Source organism: Ictalurus punctatus, chromosome 3 (assembly GCF_001660625.3).
Source record: "Ictalurus punctatus breed USDA103 chromosome 3, Coco_2.0, whole genome shotgun sequence".
Taxonomy (NCBI): domain Eukaryota; kingdom Metazoa; phylum Chordata; class Actinopteri; order Siluriformes; family Ictaluridae; genus Ictalurus; species Ictalurus punctatus.
The window spans coordinates 4,216,517-4,237,320 of NC_030418.2; the positions used below are offsets into that span (position 1 = coordinate 4,216,517).

The 20,804-nt window shown below is 37.3% G+C and overlaps 1 protein-coding gene and 2 non-coding genes across 4 annotated transcripts; all 3 read right to left on the bottom strand.

Annotated features, from left to right (window-relative positions):
* Positions 1–4,770: 4,770 nt before the first annotated feature.
* On the bottom strand, positions 4,771–4,843 carry trnav-aac (transfer RNA valine (anticodon AAC)). Its single transcript has one exon. It is a non-coding gene; the product is annotated as a tRNA-Val (tRNA).
* A 2,942-nt stretch (positions 4,844–7,785) lies between these two features.
* btbd9 (BTB (POZ) domain containing 9) lies at positions 7,786–20,505 on the bottom strand. 2 transcript variants are annotated; one of them, XM_017464191.3, is made up of 11 exons: positions 20,301–20,505; positions 17,875–18,075; positions 17,371–17,608; positions 15,649–15,916; positions 13,208–13,430; positions 11,433–11,552; positions 11,076–11,185; positions 10,705–10,894; positions 10,110–10,217; positions 9,534–9,612; positions 7,786–8,304 (listed from the first exon to the last, which is right to left on the bottom strand). In XM_017464191.3, exons 2-11 carry the CDS (start codon positions 18,057–18,059, stop codon positions 8,134–8,136), a joined length of 1,692 nt encoding a protein of 563 aa, XP_017319680.1. In that variant the 5' UTR covers positions 18,060–18,075; positions 20,301–20,505; the 3' UTR covers positions 7,786–8,133. The 2 variants fall into 2 exon arrangements, with proteins under 2 accessions (XP_017319680.1, XP_017319679.1); XM_017464190.3 differs by having other exon boundaries at positions 17,245–17,608.
* On the bottom strand, positions 8,470–8,542 carry trnav-cac (transfer RNA valine (anticodon CAC)). Its single transcript has one exon. It is a non-coding gene; the product is annotated as a tRNA-Val (tRNA).
* Positions 20,506–20,804: the final 299 nt, after the last annotated feature.

Consider the following 20,804-nt stretch of genomic DNA (forward strand, 5'->3'; position numbering starts at 1 on the left):
TAAGGCCATCATCAGGAGAAAGGAAAAAACAACCCCCTTTCTGTTACTGTAAAGATCATCCCTGTATTATATTTTTGCTCATTTCACATAAATACTTAGGGATGTAGTTTATACATTTACAGTTTATCAGGCAAACCAACTATCTAGGGACACTTTGTAGATATACAGTGCCTTAAAAAAGTAACGCTCAGCATGACGCTACCACCACCTTGCTTGACTGTGTTTGTAATGAGATTGTGTCACTTTAATTGCACACTGGCTTTAAAAAAAAAAAGAATTTTATATATATATATATATATATATATATATATATATATATATATATATATATATATATATAATTATATAGCAGGGTGGGTTTTTTTTCTTCCTATTTGAGCATTATGGGCTATTTTGTGTAGCTTAATGACATAAGATCCCAAGTCCATGTCGGTTCTGGGTTGCAACACTACAAAATGTGGAAACATTAAAGGGGGGTGAATACTTATTAATTCACAGTACATTTACTGTTATGCCTTGTGTCCGATCCGCCAGTGATAACAGAGCACACCAGAAACATTCCCAATCGCAACACAGCAGTGACACTGACACGCTCTTAAACACTGTATTCATTCTGGCCACTTCATTAGGCGCATGTTCATATACAGTACTGTTGAATTCTTAAATCTGGATGGTCAGAAGGTGTCATTCGATACATAATCTAAGGTTAACTATTAGGTTAACAGATTTTTAGATTTTTTTAATTTAAAGTGCCGGTTATTTAACAAAGAAAAACGTATAATTGTCGATGTGGTGAAGTTTTCTGTAAGGAGACGTTTACTTGACATTTTTGGAAGGAGTCTCCAGTAACAGAAGATGAGAAAGTCTTCAGGATGGAGGGCTTTGCACTTTCTGGTTGCGTGGTAGCATGACAAGCTGCATTTATTCTGTCTTATTCATTTCAAGAGAGAGATGGGGAAAAAAGGGAGGATGATGAATGAGGGAATGACTGTTTATAGCTGCTATGTCGTAAGCAATAATAGGAACTAACTTGTTCCAACATTAAACGTAACTATAAACAGATAAAAATTCTATGTGGTATAAGAGGAATAAAACACATTGCGATAGGCTGCATCATACTACCCTACCTATCCACCCATCCATCCATCCACCCATAATTCTGGTCAGAATTAGTCCATTGGTGGAATTGGGTTGAAAGGGTGGCTAACACAGATAAGCTAGTGGTAAGTAAATCTATAAACTGGTTAATGAATGTACCTGATAAAGTGGCCACTGGGAATACTCATACATATAGAGTGATTAATTTTCAGTGCGCCACTTTTCTTTTCACCACAAGTCGCCCTCACAAACTGCTTGTTTTGCACTCAAGGCCGTCCATATGGACGATAAGATCGCCAGTTCTGCAAGCAAATTATTTGGTATGAAAATTTAAACAAAAAATTCTAAACATGAATGAAATTCTAGTGTCCGTACGATTTATTCTTTTTACCAGGTTTTACTTGCAACTTGCAGTTTCTCCGAAAAGAAAAAAAAAATGCCTACAAAATTGTAACAAAACGCATGGGAGAGTCATCAGAAGGTTTACTTGATTTTGACAATTTTCACAGACTTAAAAGGATAGTCATCCTAATTCTATTGACATGGTTTGCCTTTATTTATTAAATCTGATTTTTTTTTTTTTGACAATTCTGGGTAGGGGAAAGGAAAATTGAAAGAAATGATCAAATGGCAGCAGAAAAGAATAATCAATAGATGTCCAGTTTTATTTTTTTTTTAATGTATAAATGCGGTTTTATTTTCCTTTTTAAAAAAAAAACAACAACTCTGGCATGAGTGTTGAATTTACTTATCACATTTAACAACACAAGCTGTTTCAATGCGACTGAAACTTTGTCATGTAGCGTGTGAGCTTGTGATCCCTCAATCCGCTGATCAAAGCGTCGCTAAAGTACCACAAACTACAGAAGGCTGGTGCACTCAGCTCAATTAGAACTAAGCGTCTTTGTTTCCGCTTCACTTCGCAAATTCTACTGAGGATAAAATCAAGCCTGTGTGAAGCCGTGTGACATGGACCCGGGGAAATTATAGGGTTGGGTGTATCTCAGAAGCTAGTCTTGGATTAAGGGCTAGTGTAGGCTAAAAAGCTTGCTAGCTAATGATGATGGATTGTGAAGTATTTTGGAGATATTTTATAGAACCTGCACATTCCTGTAAACAATACAATATATGTCCGGTGAGGAAGGTTTCGTTAACACGTGAATCTTGAGAAATGTTTCACGTGCTCCACTTAGTCTGAAAATTAAATTCCACCCTGTACTCAAGATGATTATTCTTCAAATCATCTTACTGGAGGTAACCAACAATCCCAGCTAAACCTGACAGAGGTCACGGGAATGAAAATGAAGAAGTGTTGCAGATGATGTGCTTATAACTTTTTAAAAAAGGAAAGAAAAAAACTCCAATAAAGTGCAATTACTCATCTAAATAAATCCTCTTCACATGTTGAAGCGTCAACTCGACTTCATTCAAGGTAAAGTAGAACATGATAAACTCTTCAACTGACTTCAGGTATGAACGTAAAAGAAGAAGGATTCACAACAGAAAAAGGAAGGTCCCATTTCACCAAGGAATGTAGGAAAACATTAGCTAATGCTAACTACCAGCAGGTTCATTCAGTCTCTGAAATGTTAGCTAGCGTGAAAATAACTGACCATACAAACTAGCCGAATGCTAACGCAAACTAGCTGTCACATCTGTTGTTAAGAATTTAGATCAGTAAAAAAAAATTACTTTAAAACTATAGGTAGCTAAGTGACAACTTAAGCTACAGAAATTTAGCTTCTTTAGCGCTTCCTGTACTTTAGAGGTCCCCTTCAGAGAAATGAAGCTAACTACAAGCTACATAACAAGAGTAGGCTAAGTACACTAAAGCTAACTTTATGATTGAAGTCATTTTTTCCCTGCTAGTTATAAATAGCAAGCAAATTAGCATGTTAAACAATTTATTCTCATTTTTCTTTTCACCACAATAATCACGTAACAAAAAACAAAAACAAAGAGTCAAAGATCTGGGTCAGTGCTACTGAGCTGCCTCCATAAGAGAAGGCTCCAGAGCACTAGCAAAATACATTCATTAAACAGTCCACCTCAACTTTACATAACAAATGTGTGTGCCCGTGCTGTAGTGTGCTTTAACCCATCTAAATGCTCTGCGTTTACTATTCAAGCTAAGTGGAGACTCTCATTCATTTCATGTAACCTAATAAACACCTTTATCATTTCATTCCCCCCTCAGGTCAGTGGGAGAGAGAGCTAAGGCGTTATGCTAGCAGCCGTTACCTTCAGTTCAGCTGTGCCATATACTACCAACAAGAGCTACATGTTGTTGGATACAACTTGATGGATGATGAACATAATGTGTGAAGAATTTGAATTGAAATACAGTTGTGTTTATCGACACTACTCCATTACTTTGTCAATAAATAAGGAACTATTCTGCATTCGACTTACCTCGGGAGTGAGAAATCGGAGCCTGGGATGATTTAATGTCACTTGCTGAACTTGGGAGTTGAGAAGACCATTTTGAGTTCCTGACTAGGAACTACCAATTCCAAGGAATTACAAGTTACCAGCTCTACTCCAATGCAGCATAATACCTGAAGGGGTCTATTGTTAAGAGGACATTCATCAACGATGTGTAACAGAATTACTTTTACCAACCGAAGTCTGTATTTTTCCTCACAAAAACAGCATTTATTAATGAACAACACGGCATCTTTTTTTTTTTTTGGATCCCATCATAGTTACATTTAATGTTGTATGTTGTGGAACATCTGTGAGACAAGTTAGTTCCAGGTTATCGCTTATGTTACAGTCGCTACACACCGTCTCTTTTATTCTTTCTTGAAGTTAGTTGAGGAAGAAGAAAAAAAAAGAAAAGAAAAAAAAGCTGAGAAAACAGGAAGATGCGAAATCCTCTATCCCGAAGACTTTACCCTGGTGGAAAACTTACTGGCACTGGAGACTCCTTCCATAAATGTTAAATAGACATCTCGCGCAGAAAAACATTACACGCTTTTCTTTGTTAAATAACAACACATTTTATTGTTAGCTTTAGAATTTGTCCACAATACATGTATGTATCTGTAAATTAGCAGTTGCTATAGAAACGATTAGAACAAGCAGATTGATAGATTTGAATTACAGCCGGCACTACCATCGGAGCTGCTGGTATAGAAAATTAAGGCTGAGAATTCAACAGTGCTGTGGTATAAAAACAAATAAAAGCTCCAGGGTAGTTTGATCAAAGTTATGAACCTCTGAAATCTGACATTGTGAGACACTCATGGATTTGGGATTGAATTGGAAAGCGTGGAGAAAATCCCAGCTGCAGTTTTGTGCGCCATCTAGTGGATTTTTAATGAGAAAAAAGAAAACAGGTTTTGCTAGAACCGGGTACTGCCTCATATTTTATGTTTATTCAGACTTTTTTCAGCAGAGACAGATAAAGTGTTCTCCCGGTATCTCTCCATATACTTTTTGTAATGTTTGGAAGCACTAATTGATGAACTCTGATGTGGTTTTGAACTGTTGTTTTGTACTAAACCTGCTTCTACAACCAAAAAAATTATTCTAAACACAACATAACATTCAACAGTCCAGAACGGTGATTACATGACGATATTTTAAATCATCTATATGAATATATAACATGTATATTTTATTAAAACTTAATAGTAAATTTAAAAAAAGAAAAGAAAAAGAAAAACATGTTTCCGCCCGGTTTCGAACCGAGGACCTTTCGCGTGTTAGGCGAACGTGATAACCACTACACTACGGAAACCCCTTAAGCACAACTTCTCTTAACTGTTTAAGAGACGCTTTTATCCAAATCGACTTACAAAAAATACTTATTTACTCGAAAAAAAAAACATCGGTATATTATGAATATCATTTGAATGGTTTGTAACTATATATGTAGGGTCAATTCAGGACTATTACTATACGTTTGTATGTGAAATTTCTATTTGTCTACTGTTCGGTGTCTGTTGTTTGTTCAGTAATCAAACACACAGTAAAATAAAGTCTTTTGGTAACAAGTGAGCAGATCACACCATTAGATTAGATCAGGTTAGAATATATTAAAGTAGATGTGTGTCTTTTCAATAGTTGTATAATTAAATGTTGGGTTATTGATGTTTTACTCTAACATGAAACCTGTCAATCATTTAAAAAAATCAATTACCTTATTTTTACTTTACAAAACATTATGCTTAACTATATAAATGCTTTTTATATATTTATTTATGTCAATTGTTCACATCTATGGGTACTATCAGCAATTGTGGAATTGTGTATAGACATCTTTGTATTTAAAATATATATATATATATATATATATATATATATATATATATATATATATTTGTCCCGTGTATTTGTAAACATGTTTTATCTAGCTTGTATTTGTAAAAGTTTTAAAACTCTTAGTCCGCATTTGCAATACATTTTCAATAACTTACTATAACACACTCTGCATATATTATTTAGATAGTTATTTTAATTTTGACAAATTGTCAATTTCACATTCTCCTTTAACAGTTAATTTTACACATTGAAAGTGTATCAAAATAGTAAACGTTGACAATGCCCCTTTAAAAAAAAGTTACATAGTTACAATATGTAACATAATATACTAAAATTATACTAAAACACGATCAAAACATCGAAATGTTGTGTGGTGTTTTCATTTTAAATATAAATATCTAAATATTTGAAATAGTAACTACTAATGACACTGTCCCCAACAATAATGGTTTATTAATGATCATTTTTACATTTTACACAAAGAAAACTCTTAGGAAATTAAATATTATTTTTGTACATCATATTGTTTTAATATGTTTGCCATATTTTTATGGATTCGACATTAAAAACAAGTTGTTGTTTTTTTAAAAGGTCATTTTTAGCCAAGGTGGTATTCCTACCGAGGTTTTTACGTTAGGATCGTCCGACCCGCCTCCCGGATTTTCCTCGCTTTCTATTGGCTAGTCAGGGCTCTACACCTACGCGCGACTGGCCTATGGGGTGTTAGGCGAACGTGATAACCACAACACTACGGAAACTGTACGCCGTAGGCTTCAGACACCGACACAATACGGAGATATATCAACACTACGCTAACTTTTTCCACCACAAAAATAAATTAATTATATATTTTTTTGTTTGTTTGTTTCAATACATAGGACTTAAAAGCCTAAAACACTCTCTCAGGAATAGCAGTAGCACCCTTTCTTTTCAAAGATTCGAATCATTTGAATCGTCAAACATGCTTTAAAAAGATACAAAATAAAAAATAAAAAAGACGTTCTATAGATTGTGACTGCATGACCATGGTAAAGTTTCAAAATCATAAAATTGAGCATTTGAGCGCTTTATAATTCTTCGTACCCGTTACAACATGCTTCGTTCGACAAAAGATTCTGTTCGTAAGAAGTGTATCGATTCGTAAAGCTAGGCTACGCATGTGCTTCCTTCATGTGCTGATCAGAATTGTCGTAAATGACTAGTTTACGACATAGATGTAGGACATGAACGTCTTTTCAAGTCGTTCGAGTATTTATAAACGGGGTGGGGAGGAGGGTGTTTAATACGGAAGGAATAAAACAGCATGGGGAATTACCACCCCAAAGTTGATTATTTTCCATATAATAGCACCCCCCCCCCAAATTGGGCAGTTTCACTAACTATATAAGTTGCAAGATAACTGCAATGATCACAAATGTTAGAGCAGCTATAAACATTTCTTTATGTTCATCATGTCACTACATTCTTATCATGAAACCGCAAAGCCATCCACCCTGAAGACTTTCCCGTGTCTGGAAAATTAAAAAGTTACAACTTGTTAACCTCAGACTGTTACAAAGACACTGTAGAGTCCCTTTGAAAACGCTAAATAACCGTCCTAGACTAGACTAGATGACAGCTGCTATAACACAACTGATAACAGGAACTAGCTGTTTCACAATTCCATGACGTTAAACGTACCGACAATTCAAAACCTCAAACGCTTATTACTAGGTCTGTGAGTCTCCCTCTTCCAGGCTATACGATACACATCTTGATTCCCAGTATACAATACAGTACAGAAAGCAATACAGTTAAACACATAACGACTGCACACACTTCAACTCACTACGCATCTGATATCCGGTCAGGTATGGACCTATACAGTTCGGTTCACTTACATTTAAGTTTTTAGACACGAGAAGGAGTCTTGCGGAGGAAATTGTGCTTCAAGGTTTCTTGGTAATATGACAACCTACGTTTGGGGTTTTTTTGTTGCATAAAGTTAAGAAGAGCTTTAAAATAAAGACAGGGTGGTAAGGGAATAACTAGTTTTAGCTGCTATAACGTAAGTGATAACAGGAACTGTTTCAAAGTTCAACAACATTGAATGAAACTACAAACTGATAAAAAAAGTATGTCATTTTTTCCATCCCGTCACACTGCCTATAGGCGATAGGAAGACCGTGAAACACTTCTGGGCGTTGTCTATTGCCTTCAAGCTCCGAATGAAATCCGACTCTCTTTAACACACACACACACACACACACACACACACGCACCCAAACTGGGGCATATGCATAGAATTTCGACGCCAGTATTGGTGTTTAACCATTTTCCTTTTTAACTCAGTCCATATCTTGGAACCCTCGTGGCTTTCTGATTGATGTGTCTCATTGTCAACCATTCATAGGAAAAAAAAAAAAAAGACAGAAATACTAATTTTTTATATATATATTTTCACTTCTAATATCATGCATCCATCCAGGAAAAAAAAAAGAATTACACCGTTAAAAGCGATGAAAACATTCTAGGAAGTTATCCACAGTAAAAAGACTCCAAAGATTGTGTAGTAGTTGGAATAGAACAAACTAAGTGCCCATATACAGCAATGTCTTCATAAATATCATCAACCCCATAACGATAACTAAGGAATTTTATTATAAATATATTTTTGTTTATATACTATTAGCAGCACGTAATGCTGGGACACAAACCTATGACAGAAGCGCCTGATGTGTTTTGTCATATGCATACGTTTGAGCAAACACTGCAAGATTCACATTCCTATGTGTGCAAGGAGGAAGTGGTGGATCTCTCAGCGGTGAGGCCCTGGAGCTGGGAGTGCTGAGCATGCTGGGTACTGTGGTCTTTGTTTGGGGGCTCCAAGCCTGGAGTGCCCTCTTTGACCTCGGTGTCAAGCTGAGCCGGGCATTCAAAGTGCACACAGTGAAACACCTAGAGAGAGGGAGAAACAGGAAGAGAGCAGAAATTAATGATAAATATATTAAACATGAAGTGCATCCATGAATATATTTTTCTTAACGTCTACATATGATATGCATTTTAAATATTTTATATATTTATAATATATATAATAATATTTAGAAGAAAAAAAAAATTTGTTTCCGCCCGGTTTCGAACCGGGGACCTTTCGCGTGTGAGGCGAACGTGATAACCACTACACTACGGAAACCTGTAAATAAACACATAAAATATGGACTACATTCTTTACATAGATTTGAATTACTTGAATCAGCTCATGAAAATGATTCACAGTTTTTGTGTTAAAATCACCATGAACTCAAAATTTAAGTTTTGTGCCTTTTAGTATCTTAGCCTATGCAAAAGTTATAAGCTAGTGTGCTCCAAAACAATGACAAAATTCGCATTTAAAAGATACGTGTTTAAAATGTACAGTCCCTATCTAGGACCAATACGCATCAACAATTTTGATGACATCATTCCGCACTTGAGTGTCTCAACACATTTTCTGTCCAATCAAATGCTCTAGAATCTGAAGTCCCCCGCCCGCAACATTATAAATAACAGCATGCCAAAGTTGCCGTTGCTGAGCGAGAGACCTCGTATCAGAAGGCGTGGGTCGTAAAATGTGTCATTGACCGTTCGAACGCGTGCGGTTTATTCCGTTTTCCAGCTCGAAGTCAGAAAAGGAAATGGCTTGAATTAATTCGCTTTGAACAAGGAGGCATTTGTGGCAGCTCGTGGCTTTGTGACTAGCTGTCAAGTACGGCTGTGAGGTAAGCTAAACACTATCGGCTATTTAAAAAGAGGGAGGAGCCACTCGATGTGTCCCACCCTGACTTCCTGTTTCCTTTTTCACTTTAATAACTTAAAAAAAAGAGAGAGCCTGCTGACGTACTACAACATGAAACGTAAATATAAATAGAGAAAAAAGTATTGACACTCTTTAATAAAAAAAGAATAAATTACCACCCACAAGGTAATTATTTTCCAATAACAGCATGTCCCCAAGTGTTTTATTCCTATTAAACCTCAACAGTTTCCCAATGCTACCAATTTTGATTAATTAAATAACAACACATACTTTTTTTTTTATCTGTTTACAGTATAGTCGTTCCTTCACTAACCCCCACTAACTCTTTTTTTTATTTGCTCCTGAGAAACTGACAAGAGACAAAAAGAAGGCGTGACCTCATTCTCACCTCATTAGCTGTGTTGTGCGTCCCCACAATGCGAATGAAGGAAGCTGGCTGTCTCTCAAACAGCAGCGTCTGCCATGACCTACATAGATAAGAGAAACAGAGCCTAAGAGAGTCACTTAAAGAAAAAGAAAATAATAAAAATGTCCCCTTGAACTGCTTGCATATTAATCGTTATAATTAACATGCGATCTTTGGTGGTGTCCAAGATTTATTCTGCAATTAAATTCTTCATTAGCTGACGTCTTGTACACGCGAATTATGTTTTTATTTGTGTTTGGTCCGACATCTATTCAGGTGTCTCCTGTATCGCAAAACTGTAAATGTTGCCACCTAGGGTTGCCAAACAGATCTATAAAACACTTTTATAGGGGAGTAGATACTGTACGTGAGTCTAATGAAAGCCATTGTGTGTGCAAAACTACAAAAGCACGCATATAAAGTCCCACATTTCGATGTGACTGATAGCTAAGACAAGTCTAGTCTACTACAGTGAGACTTGATGACAACAGTTAAAAAAAAAAAAAAAGAAAAAAAAGAAAAAAAGTGAGGAGATGAACGGTAAAGATAAAAACGAACCTGCACGCCACTCGAGTGCGATCCACCACTCGGACCCAGTGCTGCTGATTAGTGGAGACCTCCACATAATAACTGTAACTTCGCTCATCACAATCCCACAACAACAACCTACACACACACACACACACACACACACACACACACACACATAATTAGTATTTCATAGTGAGAAACAGACAGTAAACTATTCTCTACCTTGGAACTCATGTACGCTGGTAGTCAAAGCTTAAATGCTAGAAAGCCAGAGTGGCTTATTTCAATCATGTGACCCTACTTTTTAAACAGAAATCCACCTTTCCGTATTTTCTATCCCTTCCTTGTGTTTAAAGGCGGTGGTTAAAAAAAATTCTCCATCTCGGACGCTTCTTCTCAAGCAAAACCTACCAACCGTGTAGACGTAAACTACAAGCAAATGATTTTCATGAGACGTGTAAGGCCACTCTGAATACCAGGAACATTCCCTGCTTCTTAACTCGAGTCTCTGACTCCGAATGGGACTGCCTTTTTGCAGAAAGACGAGAGACAGTGGCTGCGCAGATCGTTGTGCAAACTGAACACGGACGGAGGGTGCAAGACACGCTGAGCGCGATCGTACCTCAAGGAGCCCAGCAGGTAAGGCTGGGCGAGCTGGATGACGATGGCTCCGGAGCCCAGCTGGTGGCAGGTGTATCCCGAGTCCCAGTCGTAGTGGTTTGTGTCTCCGTTTAACAGGGCATTTCGACAGCGGCTCACGCCTTCCACCACGCTCGCACACGCCTGCACTGTTGCTACATTCTCACTGGGGACTAGAAAGATGTCCAAGTCATTAATAGTAACCACAGGGGTATATTATTATATATTATTTTATATATATATATATATATATATATATATATATATATATATATATATATATATACACACACACACACACACACACAGCACATGTAGTATAGTAGTGTATATGAATATAATCAACCATGTTACCCAGAAGGCCATTCTCCAGGATGAAAGGATGCTGTGTGTACATACATTCCAGAGCCACCAAATGGAAGACCTTGTTGACGGTGTTGTGTGTACCAACAACACGGATAAACCTGCACAAACCACAAAGCCTCTTGATACGGCACGGGACAAAGCGTTACTAACGGCACGGACGATAAGAAGTGTGGAATCCCAAATCGCATTATTTCATTATTTTAAAGTAATAAACATACGGAGTGGATTCCGTGGCTTCGCACTTTCTAATCTTCTATTTGTTATTTTTAATGTCGGCTGGACTACGAGCCACACTACTAGTGCACAAGGTGGCAAGGTTTTTCCTTAGTGTGAAATAACATTAACCTGCAGACACGGGCTTGGAAATAGAGGTTCTGCCAGGAGCGACACAGGAACTTGGAGTGATCCACCACTCGCACCCAGTCCAGCTCGTCCATAGACACCTCAATGTAGTAAGAGTAGGATCTGAGGAGAACAGAACTTAGTTAGATTTAATTTCTTAAATGTGTTTAAATCAATATTAATTTAATAAAACAAGTAACTACAATAATGAACAAATACAGTGACTCAATATGAAATGTTAGAAGCACCAATGCCATTCAGAATAAAAATAAAAAATTAAAAAGATGCATAGACAAAGTATATAGAAACTCTTATGGTTTCTTCATGTTCTTTCTCCAATGATCTAGTTTCTGAGTTTTGCGTCCCTTGTACACTTGGTTTTGATTCTGTTCCAAGTTTATATCACAGACATTAAGTGTTTTTCTTTTAGGCAGAAAGTAAAGGAGCTCATACTGGATGCTGCTCTTTGAAATACTCTTTATTAGGAGGTTGACCGATGGTGGATTTTACAGACACTGATAACTAAGCAGGGCGATTCGTACCTGCCGATAACCGATTAATCAACCGACAGTTTTTAAAATCTATACCAAATGAAAACACAAAAATAAACAGTACTGGCCCTACCATGAAAATGTCATTCAAATAAATATAGAAATATTAATATACATTACCTTTTAATAAATATTAAAGAAAAGATATACATCCAAACCGAACCACAAAGTAACACGCCAAATGACAAATAAAAACAGAGACGTCCAAAAGGAATAAAAGTGTTAAAAAAATTTTTTTTTAAAAAACTTCAAATAACACAACAAAATTTGTCAGGGATAAAATCGATTTCGCCTCTAGAGGCCGCTCTTGTACTGTTTAACGACAGCGGACACTTCTCAGCGGCTCCCGCACCCGGGGAAAACTACCAGATTAATCGGTCAACCTCTACTCTACACCACAGCATTCTTGAATCTGATTGGTCAGAAGGTGTGACATATTAATACATGTATGTGTACATATATGTAAATGTATATTAATGCCCTTATTCTAATACGTGATCGTTTCTATAATAAAAGTTCATTCACAGGGACTTGTATACATAATTTAAACCCAAAAATAAGCAGATTGGGGAAAAAAACAAACAAACAAAAAACAACACGGAACGTGTAATGAAACAAAGATGCATAAATGTTGCTATAGTAAATCTATCTATAAGAAGACATTTATTTAACATTTATGAAAAGGAGTGCGGTCAGCAAGTTTTCCATGACGAGGAAGTCTTCAGGACAGAAGATTCTCTGCACTTTGTGTGAAGAATTGTAAACGTTTCAAAGAAATTAGTCGTTTATTAATAAACTGAAACATGTAGTTGCTGTGGTATGAAAGGAATAAACACAGAGCTGTTATAGGAAAACGATCGACTTGATGGTAGCAGTAAGTCTGCTTCACATCGTGCTGAATCACATCACATGACCCTTGGTGTTATATTCCTTACGTGCATGAGGTCAGTGTTTTCCCAAAATTGTCATCAAAACACTGAATACCTGCGTAAGAGGTTTGGTGTTGAGAATTTTTATTTATTTATTTATTTTTTAAACTGTGAAATAATGGATGCAAAGCCTACGCACGCATTCACATACACATTCAGCTTAGCTAATATATATCTATAGGAATGTTTTTAAGAGGTCGGAGAAAACCGGAGAACAAGAGGCAGAACTATCGAACCGGCGACCCTGAAGCACTGACGCGCCTTCCATCTGTTGAAAGGATTTTCAGATTTATTTTACCTGCTGTCTTTATCCCAGAGCAACAGGCGCATGTGGTTGATGATGGATGGCTGGCCCAGGCGGATCTGGATCCCTGCGCTGCGTCCATCGTCCTCTATCGGGTGTCTGGTGAAGCCGTGGTCCAGGTCGTAGTTCTGAGTGTCTCCGTCCAGCAGAGCCGACTTCAGCTCGCCCTTCACTACCACGGCTCCGTGCTTCATAGTGGCTATGTTCTCTTCTGGGACTACATGCACACACGCAACAATCAACTTACAAACACCACCGTTAAAGCATCCAAATTTTATAACATATGATCACTGATAGAGGTCGACTGATAACCGATTACTGGAGCTATCATTTATCAGCAAAGCTCCACACCGGTAGTTTTTCCCGGGTGCGGGAGCGGCTGAGAAGGGTTCGCTGTCGTTATGCAGTACGAGAGCGGCCTCTAGAGGCGAAATAAAAACTATCACTGACCAATTTTGTTGTGTTATTTTTTTTATTCATTTTGGATGTCTCTGCTTTTATTTGTTATATGAAATGTTACGTTTTGGTTCAGTTCGGATCTTGCATTTACTTTCATATTTATTAATAGTTAATAATATTAATATTTACATATTTATTTCTTTTTAAAAAGTACAGTACATTTTCATGGTACGGTCAGTATTGCTTATTTTTGTAATCAAGTTCTGCAACATTTTACTTTGAATGGTATGTTTTCATTCAGTATCAATTTGAATCATTTTCCGTTGATGAATCGGTTATCGGCAGGTACAGTCGGTCGACCTCTAATCATCAATACCACAAGAGTTTAAACATACAGTATACCTTCCCATGTTCAAATGTTCAAACATCCACGACCTCAAAAGTGCCTGGACAGATCTCGCGTGTTATCTGATTTTAACAGCGTCTAAGATAACAACTGTTTGCCTTGAAACAATACACCGGTACCACAGTTTATTGCGTTAAACAACCGTATATAAAAATTAATTAACAAAGTGTCTATAAGCATAGAGATGAACCATTCATTCATAATCCTCAATAGAGTCCAAAAACGTCATACAACTTAGAAGCAGGCTCTTGAAAGACAAGACGTGAAAGATTAAAGAGGTGTGTAGATTTATAAATAGGCACGATCTTGAGCCTGAGGGTAAAGAAAGTCAAGAACAAACATGAAGGCAGAGAGCAGTGTATGTTTTGGTAATTGAGCTCTATTTGTTTTTTATGAGTACACTCTAAGACGAATTGTTACAGTCATGTTTTTTCTCTATCCTTCAGCCCTCCTAAAGGGCATATAACAAACTTCCCTGACAAGCCAACAAGAGTTTAAATAACAGTCTGGCTAAAAACATAATGATCACAAACACCTCAAACGCGAAGCAGAAATATCACGAGTTCCAAACTTGACCATGCTGAAGCCTTCTGTAACCGGGACCCAATGCAATATATACATATATACATATACACACACACACACACTTGACACAAAACTATAATTGTGCCAATATATTCATTTCTTTCATTAGAAAACGAACATTTTATTTACAAAAAAACGGAGGACAAGGAGTGAAATATTCGGAAAAGCAGCCAGTGTGTATCTAGCGTAGGTGGGAACTGTTATCAATAATAATACTATTTAAAAAGCATCTCAGGGAGATTCCTCAAGAAATCGGGTGAGAAAATGCCAAGAATACATTTCTGGAAATTCTAGGCAAAAAGGGCATCTTCTTTGAAGATGCTAAAATACTATATTTTTATATATATATATATATATATATATATATATATATATATATATATATATATATATATATATACATACACAACATAATTCCCATAGTTCCATTCCAGTTTTGATGACTTTATTAGTATTAAAAAATGTGGAAAAATAAAAATAAAGAATGAGTGTGTCTAAACTTTTGACCAGTAGTGTGTGTGCAATATATATATATATCTATATATATCTATATATATATATATATATATATATATATCTGCAAGTGATTCTAGCTTCAGGAGGGTGTTGCAAACTGTTGTTTCTGAGGGCCCCCCACCCCCACTTTCTAGACGGATGTAGCACTCATACTTTTCAGAAAGTGTATTAGAGAGACTGAAGAAGAAAAATATATATATATGTTACAGCAAGTGTGTGATGATTTCGATGCTAATCGGGCTGATCCATTACAAAACAAATGAAAAGCAAGCCTCAGGAACTAAACAGTCTTACGGCTGATTGACTACATCGGTACCCATATAATCTTGTCTGAACTACTGCTTTAAGAACCGACGGATACTCCCCCAAAAACTCGTTCTGGATGGTGCACCAGGAAGTCAATACACTGCGAAATTGTGTGTACACCGTCAAACTGACAACAAAAAGGTTACAAACGATAAACACGGCAGTTCATACGAGTACGAGTGAAGTGAAACTGAGCGTTGTGTTCGAGTAAATAAACACTAACTGAGCATGCCGCGGTAGTTCAGCTCCATGTCCCTCCTCTCCGAGCGGGTCTGGATGGCGTCGAGCAGCTCGTCGGCACTCAGCAGGCCGGAGGGTCGGACCACGTTGAGCATTTCGGACAGGCTCATCAGGGGCAGCCGCACGGCTGACATCACCTCGCGTGCACCGGGGTCCTCGCTGTTCTGTTTGCACCAGCGACACAGGGCCTGGAAGATCTCTCTCTCACTCGCTGCGAACGAGTCTCTCTGCACTACGGTCAGCAGGGCCGACTGAAAGAGAGCAAAGATAACGGACACGCAAAGTCAGAGTGTCAAAAGTAGCGTGTGTACATTCGTATGCTACAACTTCTACCTATTAATCCCCGGAGTTCTGCCTAGCTTAGCGCCAGTTATCATAAAGAGTCTACTGCATGGACTGCATTTGCATATTTGAAACTGATTGGGTCTTATACTGTATATGACGCAATAACACTTGCAGGTCACATGATCAATACCAACAGATTACCCGCTTCTGAGATAAAATGCACCAAAAAAAAAAAAATCTGATTTTCAGCGTCAGTGTTTCATTTTGACAAAATCAGCAAACATGCTTTTATAAAAATTTCAGGTGCAGTTAATAAATATGAAAACATACCATATAACCAAGTAAAACAGTGCTGAGTTGGAAAAAACGGAAATGAGCGAGGGAAATGAAAAGAGAGACAAACGACACAAAGAGAAAAACAAAAACAAACAGGAGGAAAACATAAACCCCAAAAAAAGTTAAACCAATTTTTAAAACAAACTGTAATCAAACCGTTTGATTTAAATAACAGTTCTGTTCTTTTATTATATTGTATTTAAGCTTTTTCCCTACATTTGTACGATATATTAAATGTTTTCATATTTTTATTTATGATTTTTTTTTTCAGTTGTCATTTACTTCTTTTACATATGGTGAAAGAGTTTCAGCCTCATATTTTATCCTTCATTTTTGTTTATACCATAGAATGTAATATTTTAAAATACTACTGCTAATAATAATTATTATTATTTTACATCGCTTTGACATATTTTAATACTGTGCTAAAATAAATGTATAAAAGGTGCCACAATAATGTTGTATTATCATAGATAATTCAAATCTGATTTGTTATGCCTAATAGTAATAATAATAATAATAATAATAATAATAATAGTAACAATAATCATAACAAATCAAATAACAATGATAACAATAAGTATAATAATCATAATAAATATAATAATCTTAAATCAAATAGTCATCATCATCATAATAATTAATCTAATAATAATAATAATAATAATAATAATAATAATAGTAGTAATAAACCTAATAATAAATATACTAAGAAGAAGAAAAAGGAGAAATATAATAAATCTAATAATAATAATACATTTAATAATCATCATAATAAAGTTAATAATAATAACAACAACATGAATGCAGTGAAAGAAATTTAGATAATTAATCCAATTTTATTATTATTACTACTACTATTATTATTATTATTATTATTATTATTATTATTATTACTAGAAGTAGTTGTAGTAGTAAAATCTGCATGCAATGTACAGCGTGTCTCCTCTTCGCTCACCTTGGAGAGTGCGAGAAAGCCGTCGGACTTGAGCACCTCCACAGCGTGCCGGTCCATGTAGGAACAGCATGCCTCGGCCAGGCTGCTCAGGTGGTACAGACTGGCCACGTCGAAGATCAAACTTACGTTCTGTGCGTTGAGCAGCGTGCGCAGATAGTCACAGGTGGAGGCCTCTAGTGGCTGGAGACCATAGCGGTGCGCCAAGCCCAGGAAGTCCAGCAGCGTTTCCTCTTTGGCTTCGCTCAGGTTGGCTCTGCCTGTGTACAGATAGCGCAGGAGCATGGAGAACGCTTCCGCTCGAGTGTCCTGCAAACGGACCTCGGCTTGCGGCTGAGACTCCCGCATCCCACCGTACAGCAGAGCTCTGACGAAGGAGTAACAGAGGAAGAAAATGAGGTTATGATGAGAAGCTTGAGTTGCAAGCTGACCAGGTGGTGTTTACAACATAAACAATCCTCAAACATGTTACAATAATACAAATATAGTAATACATGTTGTGTAGGTTTCAATTCATAAGGTGTAGGGCACGGCATCGTTCATTACATTTGCCTTGGGACAAATTCTCACAGAAGAAACACTATTAAAAAAAAAAAAAAAAAAAAAAAAAGTGACTGGAGTGTGAAATATCACCTGAAGTACTGACAGCGAGCAGCCAGGATGACTCTGTGAGCAGGAAACCGCTTCTCCTCCACCAGAAACGTGACGTCGCTGTATTCCTCGGCGGGCACCAACGCTGCCAGCTGCTCGGAGAGAAGGTGCATGTGGTCAACCTCAGCTGCCGAGCCCAGCGGGCGCAGAGGGTGACTGTCGCTCATGGCTGCCACTTTACATCTGTGAAAATATGACATTAAGCAGGCTGGTATGTAGAATAATCAAGCAGAGGAAATTATCCACACCTGGTCTATGTTATATAATCTTGAGCAGGAAGCAGACAAACGTGGTTTATAACATATGATCGCTGATATATGGACATCACGTCATGAATTCATATACAAGTTTTGTTTATTGTTCTTCCTTTGGAATATCAGTATCATCATAAGGGTGGTTATACTGAGCTCGGGTTACTGTCTGTGCAGAGTTTCACATTTTCGTTCCCACGGGTTCCTCCGGGTTCTCCGGTTTGCCGGTAAGTTGACTGGCAATGCTAAACCGCCCATAAGTGTCAAAGCGTGTGTGATGGACTGCCATCCGTGTTCTCCAGAACCACCGACAAGGATAAAGTCCTTACTGAAGATAAATAAATTAATGAATGAAGCTGTATCAAGTCTTCATGACGATAATGTCATGCAGAAACAAGCGAGTTTCGCTAGCTAACACAGAAGTGATTTGTTCCCTGGATCCACTGACCACAACCAGCAAACAGGTCAGCAAACGCTGGTCAAACTGTCTTACGTTAACAATATTCTTTATTTGAAGGCATAACATTGGATTTCTTCGGTTCCTTATTAGCTACCATTCGTTAAGTAAGGAATAAAACTACAGACCGTGGTGTTATACAAAAAATAATGCATGTTGGGGGCGTGTGTGTGCGTGTTTGAGATGAGGCACAACATGCAGTGGAGCGCTGCTAACGAGACCCCACCCAACCCCCACCGCCCTCAAAGTGAATTACTTTCATATACCGGCAAGATCTGGAGTGTGTTTACACCACGGCAATTTGTCAACTATAGCGATGTTTAACGTATTAATGAACGACACGTCACGCATTTTAACGATCTAAAGTGAGATTTAATGTTCTGGAACGTCCAAAGGACAAGTCTGTTCTTGGTTATCATCTACGTTACAGCTGCGACAAACAGTCGTTCTTCTCTCCGTCTAAAAAACACATTTTTCCTGAAACCAGAAGGCGTAAACTCATCTGTCCTGGAGACTTTCCCGTTAGGAAGTAGACAGTAATAAACAGTCCTGACTGTACCATGAAAATGTACTGTACTTTTTAAATGCAATAAAAATATAAATATTAATATATTAGCTATTAATAAATATTAAAATCAAATAAAAGATATAAATCCAAACTGAACCCCAAAGTAACATTCCAAAATAACAAATAAAAATAAAGACGTCCAAAATGAATAACAATAAAAAAAAAAAAAATAAATAATTAAAAAAAAAAACTTCAAATAACAACAAAATTTGTTGTTATCTAGAGGCTGCTCTAGTACTGTATAAGCCGCTCCTGCAACCGACACAACCGGGAAAAACTATCGGTGTGAATTTTTTTTTTTTCCACAGATAACCGGCAGTTTCAGTAATCGGTTATCAGTTCCGATTCACAGGCAAAACCGTTCAATCGGTCGTTCAACCTCTATTAACCTGGCCACCCCACTGTAAAAGGCCTGCCCACATCTCTGTACAGAACGGTGGCTCTAATTTCTTTCTAGCTCAGACCGCTCTGTACACAGTATGAGCAGATTCGGTGTCCAACTATAAAAAAAGCGATTTTAAAAGTGTGACCTGGCAACCTTTAAAACCGAAACAAACGCAATCCTACGATCCTAAATTCCAACAGAATGGCCGACGATAATCATATCTTTAACAAATCCACCTCTAATTGGACAATTAAACTTCAGAGAACAAAAATCCAAACGCATCTTCTTGTAAAAATAATAATAATAATAATAATAATAATAATAATAATAATAATAATAATAAATAATAAAAATAAAAAGCAGAGATAAAACGATTTTTTTTCCACACACCCGCATTTCGATTTCAGGCGACCGATAGTAGCCTATAGCGTTCTTGCTTTTATTTGACAGAGAGCAGTGAGTACTAACACCAGCCAATCATTGTGCAGGAGGCGGGACTTGTCAGAATACAGGTAGGGGAAAATAACGCGACTCATCGCGTAACTATGAGCTAGGTTACGGTACGTATTTCTTTCTGTATTAAAATAAAAAGATCCTCGCTGGCAAAAAAAAGAAAAGCCCAAATAAGATGTCTGAAATCAATTCAACCTGTTTACTGAAGTTTAGTTTAGCATTTATTTCAGCTCCTTTTAGCACAGCTATCTATATTATCCAGCGCTCAAGATGTAAATAAATCGCCGCACTTACCAAACAGGAAACCAAACTCAGTGCTTTGTTTAACAACAGCTGTGTGAGAATCACAAATTTTCAATACAGATGATCAAATGCTAGCTCTCATGAAGAACAGGTTCATTATACAATATTTTGCTGCGCCGAACAGGATGTTTTCAGAGAAAGGTCGCTGCTGCTGTTTCTTCTTTTTCCTTCTTCTTCTTCTTCTTGTACTGTTTATTGGCGGTTGGCAGCTTTTGGTGCATTACCGCCACCTACTGAACTGAAGTGTGGTGCGTCAATGCTTAAGGGGGGGGGGGGGTGGGGGGGGGCGACATATAATAATAATAATAATAATAATAATAATAATAATAATAATAATAATACATCCATCCATTTTCTGTACCGCTTATCCTACTGGGTCGCGGGAACCTGGAGTCTATCCCAGGGGGCATCGGGCACAAGGCAGGGTACACCCTCGACAGGGTGTCAGCCCATCGCAGGACACACTCACATACATATTCGCACACCTATTCATAC